The 7538-nt window shown below is 36.1% G+C and overlaps 1 protein-coding gene across 1 annotated transcript; it reads right to left on the bottom strand.

The window, feature by feature from the left end:
• Positions 1 to 2984: 2984 nt before the first annotated feature.
• On the bottom strand, positions 2985 to 4456 carry LOC145041501 (basic peroxidase-like). The gene is made up of 4 exons (XM_078989610.1): positions 4153 to 4456; positions 3846 to 4025; positions 3560 to 3725; positions 2985 to 3459 (listed from the first exon to the last, which is right to left on the bottom strand). The coding sequence occupies exons 1-4, from the start codon at positions 4375 to 4377 to the stop codon at positions 3071 to 3073; spliced, it is 960 nt and encodes a 319-aa protein (XP_078845736.1). The 5' UTR covers positions 4378 to 4456; the 3' UTR covers positions 2985 to 3070.
• Between the last annotated feature and the right edge of the window lie 3082 nt (positions 4457 to 7538).

Here is a 7538-nt window from a genome sequence, read left to right as displayed (position 1 = left end):
GCCTCGCTGATAGTTGTGGCCACCTCCTCGGCAATAATCCTGTGGATCTCCTCGTCAGTGGTACCACTGCCCCCAGGGTTGTTATGGGTAATCACCATGGTGTCTCTGAAACACAAGCACAAAAATACCAGAGACTAGCTTAAGCACACACGAAATTACCCACCCCTACATGCTCCTTATTATCCTAAGGTTATTACTTGGGTCGCATACATATCTGGTGCTTTCAGTAGTACGAGCCCAATACTACCTTCCATACCAACCTGTAGTCACCTCAAGTCCTTTTCCTGGGATCCTAATTCATAAGTACTCTATCCCTCACGGATATCGAACTACTTTCTCGGTAGATTTCTCAGTGCACATCTAGGTATCTTTCCTAGATTACACCTCGATTCAAAGCTCTCTCTAAAAGATTCCTGCTAGATACTCCTACTCAGCACATACACAGAGCAAACAGCAGATAATATCAATCGATAGCATCCCCTAGGCTAAGGCATCATGAATCAGTCAACTCTAGCTCTAAATTCCTGAAATACCTAGCCAATACTCTAGCATGCAGCTCTAATATCTCATAAGTATCTCATAATATAAATAAGTAATGGTATTTTTGGAAATCACCGTTCGGCTCTGGATGATTGCACACATTGCTCCATCTTATTTTCTCTTAAAAGCTCTTACTCGTTTTAGAAAAATCATTTCTTTTTGGAAAAAAAAAAATTCTCAAATCCTCAATTTGAGTCCAAACATACCTGAAGGTACATCCGAATCCCTCAAACCAAGGTTCTGATACTAACTTGTAACAGTCTAAATTTTCAAATAAAAATTTCATTTTTAAAACCACATAAAACACAATCTCACATTTCTCAAAACACCAATGTATAAGTTGTTCAAAACACAAGACAACAAAATGTTTGATAATATCCTAGATTCCTCAAAACATAATCTCTAAGTCGGTACCTTCCCACGATCTTGAGAGGTACCTGAAACACATTACACACAACACTGTAAGCACGAAGCTTACCGAGTCCCCAAAATGTCACATACAAATAAGTAGCCTCTCATGGCTATATCTCTATAAGGATCCTCCAGTCATGTGTCTCAGTGATGACCCTCCGGTCTTACGGCTCGGGTTGGACCCTCCAGTCTAGTGTCTCGGTGAGAACCCCTCGGTATCATGACTCGGTTTGGACCCTCCAGTCCAGTGTCTCGTTGAGGACCCTCCGGTCTCACGGCTCGGGTTGGACCCTCTGGTCCTAACTCAATAAAAGCACAAAATAATATACAACATAAATCACAAAGACAAAATGCATAATATCACATAACTCAGTATAATCACATAAGACCCTCCGGTCAATGACTCAAATAAGTATAGTGAGAAGACTCACCTCGTACGTAAGCAAGTAGGTCTCGTACTCAACGAACGGTCTAGACTCCGCCTACATATCATAATCATCTCTAATTAACACTTTATAACAATAATTCTATAGATGTTAAGCTAACCCCTTTTCTAACTCTCGGAAAAGGTGAAAGACAATTTTACCCCTCCATGGTCTCCAAACTCCACTTTTGACCAAACCCTAAAATTCAACGGAAATCAACGCTCAAGTCAACAGTCCATGTTGACCCAACTCGTTGAGTGCGTCTATACGACTCATTGAGTTCCTTCATTTCTCTGAAATTTCGGGAAAATCCAACTCAACTCATTCAGTTGTCTCACCAATTCGCCGAATTTGTAACGCGTCCAGATTACCGGCGAAAATCCTAACCAACTCATCGAGTTCCTTAAGTCCATTCTCTCATTCATACTTTTTAAGCATAACTAAGGTGTCATACTCTAGATCTAGCCTTCTAAGGTTGAAGTATCACGTAAAGATGCAAGCTTTACGTCCATGCATGACATCTAGGGCTCAAAATGCCAAAACAAAGCTCTATAGAGGGTTTAATGCATGAAAGTTGGCCAATAGCTTGATAAAGCTTGAATCTTTAGGTCGAAGGGACCTCATACTGTCCAAGTCTGAAGTCTCAACTTCATTGCATGCTCAAACAACTAAGGGACTCGAAGAGAATATGGAAATAGCCATAAACTCCCTAGTAAAGAGAACTGACAAACAAATAGTCAAGGTGATAGCTTTTTACCTCCAAATGGCAACTAACACTAAAAGAATATTGGATCCAATGGCTCCCACTCGTTCCAAGCTTTTTGCTCCTCAAACTCCTTCAAAGAATGCACCAACACACATACTTTTAGCCTCTCCCTCTCTCTTACAGATGATACCATCTCGTTTAGGGTTTCTCTCAGGGTACTAAAATGATCAGGGAGGCGGAATGAAAATAGGGTGCAAACCTTGAAAATTTGGGTTTCCACACTCAGCTCCTACTCGTCGAGTTGGGGTCTTACAACTTGTCGAGTAGACTCTAAAAAATCACACGGCTATCTCCATCTCTACTCGACGAGTTGGGGCTCCAACTCATCAAGTTGCCCTGACAAAATGAATATAATTTAATTAAATATTATACCTGAAAGTCGGGATGTTACATCTAAAGTATCCGATATATATCACTCATTCTTCTCGTTTGAGGGTGAAAAAAGCGGTGGTGTCGATGAAGGAGCGACTATTAGCCTTTCCTGTGAGAGAAAAAAGGTGGTTGGGAGCTTTCCGGCAGGTAAAGGAGAGGAGGTGGGAGGAAGGAATATGTAGTGGTGGTAGCAGATGAATTGGTTGATGATGATGATGATTAAGAGACATGGGAAGGGTGAAGGTAAGGGGTGAGACCCATTTATTTTTAATAAATAAATAACTAACAAATTAAAAAAGAACTAAAAAAGGTAATACATTCTTTTTGGATATGATAGGGACTAAACGCTAAAATATTACATGTTAAGGACCGTCCGAGTTAAGAAAAAAAATTAGGGAACAAGCATACATTACCCAAACCACAATGACCATATGCATAATTTACTCTAAGGATAAATAAAATGAAGAAAATTCTTATAGTACGTAGTGGATAGTTTTATTACTTGTGGTTTGAAATATTATTATACATTGATCATTACGTACATCACTTTTCTTTCTTAATTGAGAGCGGTGCAAAGAGTCCTTATCTCCCCATTAGCACCGGTAAGGGGATCAAGGTCTCCCATCCTAACCATCGCAGCAGCAAAATCAGACTCAAATAAAGCAGGGTTGTCGACGTACTCTTGTACGATGCTATCAGTTGAATCTCCATTAAACAGTGCCTGGTCTGATGTCAGAAGACCCCTTCTTTCCAAAAGATTCCTGAAGTAGTTGACGTCAAACGTATTTGGTGTCACCAAATCAAGTCGCTCCAAGTTCCCGTCGCCTCCAGTCTGTGGACAGTTGGTCCTAAGGTTACTAGCAAATTCAGGATCTATGTTTGAGTCGTTGGCGTATATCCTTGCCCTAAACGTAACGCATCTTGCTTGCCCTATTGTATGAGCTCCTGCATGACAACAAGTATATATTATGTAACAAACATGCTTTCATTTCCTCTGTCAGGAAGATATATTTAATTATAATATATAGATGCAAGTGATCATTACCTGAAAGAGCAACCATGTCTCTTACGCTGAGTGACTTTTGAGCAAAGATTGGAATGAGTACATCTAAACCCATACTACCTAATGGAAGAATATTGTTAGCTTCATCTGGGTTTGTTGTTAGAGAATCTCTTCTTCCAAGCCTTACTGACCATGAAGGACCACCCACCTACGTATTAATTTCAAACATAAAAAAACTAATTAATTTAATTATATTACAAGTGGAAATTACAGATTCTATGAATCTTTATTTATGTACATCATATATAAAGCTTTTGCTATATATTACCTCTACAGAAGCATCACGAGCAGCGACAGCAAGTACATCTGCACAAGAAACAATGCCAGGGCATACGCTCTCGACAGCAGCTTTTGCATCATCTATAACTTCATAGCCCCTCACACCTCCGTTCCTAAATGCATCCTTTTCACTTGGGGAAACTTCTAGTAATATGGATGCATCACAACCCTGCAAAATTGACCTGATTAAAATCCGCATGTTCTTACATGATCTGATGTATAAATAGAAGCACCATGCATATATATGGAAGAAGTGCATGTGTGTGAGAGAGATTTAATTAAGAAACAAAATGAACCTGAACGAAACAATCGTGAAAATGAAGGCGAATGAGAGAGGCTGCCATGCGACGATCACTTGTCACCGCAGCACCAATAGAAGTTCTAATAGTGGTGAGTGCATTAGGGCATGTGTCATCGTAAAAGGTGGAAGAAAGCTGAGCTTTGCATGGTATGTAATTCAATGAGAGAAGTAAACTGAGTATGGGAATCAAAATAGTTACAATAGACTTATCATACTCCATTTTCCTTTCTTCAAAGTAAGAAGAGAAAAATGCTTTAGTCTCTTCTTTTTTATGACTGTGTAGCCTAAAATATTTGACAAAGAACATCACCGATCGATACATATATATACTGCAAAAGAAGGGACATGCAAGTAGGATATAATTATCCAAATATATTAATCCACTATTGAATGAGTCATATCATGACGAGGCCTGGCCTTGAGCTATTTAATCCATTAGAATGCTCGATTGCATTATTTTGAAAGTCCCTCTCGATGCTTGATAGAAGAAGAAAAGTATTTGCTCTTGACAAATGCAATCAACTCATGCATTAATTGCATTACGTAACCATTTTTGGGAGTTTTGGTGTTTTTAAAAAACTTATTTACCTATACTTTAAAACTTACTTACCAAAAAAGGGATTATTAAGATATTTTTTTTTTTTTTGAAAAAAGGTGACATGTTCCTTTAAAGAAACCAAAAAAAAAATAAAAAACTTCACTGTGGTTATTTGTTTTTAATATATACTTTTTGTTTTTTTTTTTATAGTTTTTGCTATTGATTTTTTTCAATTTCTTTTACAATTTCATCAACAATTCGTGATGTATCTCTCTCGCACCAATTATAGCAATAACTTAGAAAATAATTAACATTTCCTTACAGCAATACAATGCTATACCTCCTCTATATTTAATAATAATAATAATAATAATAAATTAAAAAATTATAAATGAAAAAAAAATCTTTCGTTAAAATAGGAATATATATATATATATATATATATATATATATATATATATATACACTCAACTGTGTAATGCAACTTCACCATTAGCCAGCTATATATATATATATATATATATATATATATATATATATATATATATATATATATATATATATATATATATATATATATATATATATATATATATATATATATACTCAACTGTGTAATGCAACTTCACCATTAGCCAGCTATTTTTTAGCGTTCACAGGATCGCAACCTTTCCGATTTGAATGATGAAATGGAACATTTAATTAATTTACCAGGTTGATTTCCATTTCGAGGTTGCACTATTTCAAAAAAGAAGAATTAACTTCACCATTTTCACATGTTTGTTGAGACTTAGGCTATGATGTGTTAATCAGATGTTTACTAGAAAAGTAATATATATCATAACCATTATATGTCCACCATTTTCAATGTTTTTTTCTCTTTTCACTTATTGGTGGTCAACGAAGTTTGACTTCCGGTCAGTGCCAGAGGTAGGAATTTTTATATAGGGTACAAAAATTATCAATAAATATTTTATGTAGTTATCATATTCGAGATATTAAAAAAAATGATATAATCTCTTTAGCTGGGGGTACAATAACATATAACATGTTTATAAATAATTTTTTTTATATACATGAAACAAATTTTTGGGGATGTTGTAATACCTCCAACGCCCCATCTGGATCCACCACTGCTTCCGGTGGACCCACCCTTTCGGTGTCGTCGAAATCTTCGTTAACGTCGACACCAAAACCCACATCCGAAGCGGAAGTTCTTGGCCTTTTGTTAGAGTCGGTGATCGATTCCGAATGCGAAGTCTCCGGTTTTTCCTCCTTATCTTCGTTCCAAGTCGTCCCTCTTTTTTGTAGTTTTTCCTTTGGGTTGCCTTCTTTTAGATGGTTGTGTTTCTTCGAACCGATCGTCCTCGTCATTGTCCAAGTTTATAGGTGGGGATTGAGATAAAGGTACTTAAGATGGTTGTGTTTGGAATTGTTAATGTTGAAATTGTTGAAAAGCTTGGAGGTGGAGTTGATTGAATTGTTATGGTCTTTGTTGTTGGAAGTAGTTTGGTTGATATTGAATGTTAGTAAATTGATGTTGTTTTTGAATTCAAGATGTTAACATTTGAATGTAACCTTGATATTGATCATTTGGAGTGTTTGGAATTGTTGGGGTGTTTGGAATGGTTGTGGTATTTTGATTTTGCTCCCTACTTTTGATAAAAAATGAAAGCATAAAAGATATGTGAATGGTTTTGTGGTGTGAAATTGTGTAAAAATGTTTGGTATTTATATGGTTTAGTAAGGTTAAAAAGTTAATATTTTTTAATGTCTTACGGGTCAAAAATTGACCGTTTTCCACAAATGAATGTCATTGGTTGTAAGAACGCGTAACTGGCCTCAATTCACACAACGGTTACAAAGTAGGGGACGGTGTTCACGCGTAAACATCACCGCCACACATCACCCTTTACACGTAAAAAAGCCTCTCATACCCTTTGGACTTAGAAAAGTTACCTTGTTTCATATCTTGAACAACAAATTATCGCAATACCAATGGAAATGGAGAACAACCTCATTACCTCAATAAACTAATGAAGAACCATCACAGCAATTTATTCATCTACGTGAGAACATTTTAAAGCCAAAAACTTTTAGTTTCGTTTTCAATAGTAGCAGTGAACTTCATTAGTATTGATTACATGTTTCTTGCAAATAATTGGTTTCATTTAGTATTGATTACATGTTTCTTGCAAAAACTCTCATTTTTGGTCCCGTCAAATATGGGTTAAAAAACTCTCATTTTTGGTCCCGTCAAATATGGGTTAAAAAACACTCATTTTCTTTAAATATTGGTTTAATTTAGTATTGATTACAGATTTCTTGCAAATAATCCAACACTTGTACTTAAATCAAGTGTTGTATTAATCAAATCGTACGCTGTATATGCATGTGATGGCTGCCATAAACGAACGCGGTAGGTGTGCTCTTGAAACCATGTACTATTCTTCGCGCCCACTTCATGGCCCATTAACAGTATTGCTTAAAATTCAAAACATTAAATACAATCTAATCTCGATTTCCAACTATATTAATTTATATAATTTTAGAGTCAAGTACATGTGCAGTGGAATTATTTGACAAGTAATTAATGTTTTCCTTTTATCTTTCAAAATATCAGATCCAACCATCATCATATAAACAATTCGTGGACAAAAAAAAGGTCCGAAAACGAACGACTCCGTAAATTAAAAAGATGGCATGGGATGAGACACGAACGACTTTACGTAAGGCAATTTCAGTCCTCATTCTCACAGTACAGAAGAACCGTATCTTCTAAAAATCATAGGTATGATGTATAAAAGTCAAATATACTCTTAAAATATTTCTTAATTCCATAT

The sequence above is a fragment of the Lactuca saligna genome, chromosome 4 (genome assembly GCF_052625555.1).
Source record: "Lactuca saligna cultivar CGN05327 chromosome 4, ASM5262555v1, whole genome shotgun sequence".
NCBI classification, from domain to species: domain Eukaryota; kingdom Viridiplantae; phylum Streptophyta; class Magnoliopsida; order Asterales; family Asteraceae; genus Lactuca; species Lactuca saligna.
Note: the sequence above shows the minus strand (reverse complement) of the source record. Positions and strands in the feature narration are given on the sequence as shown.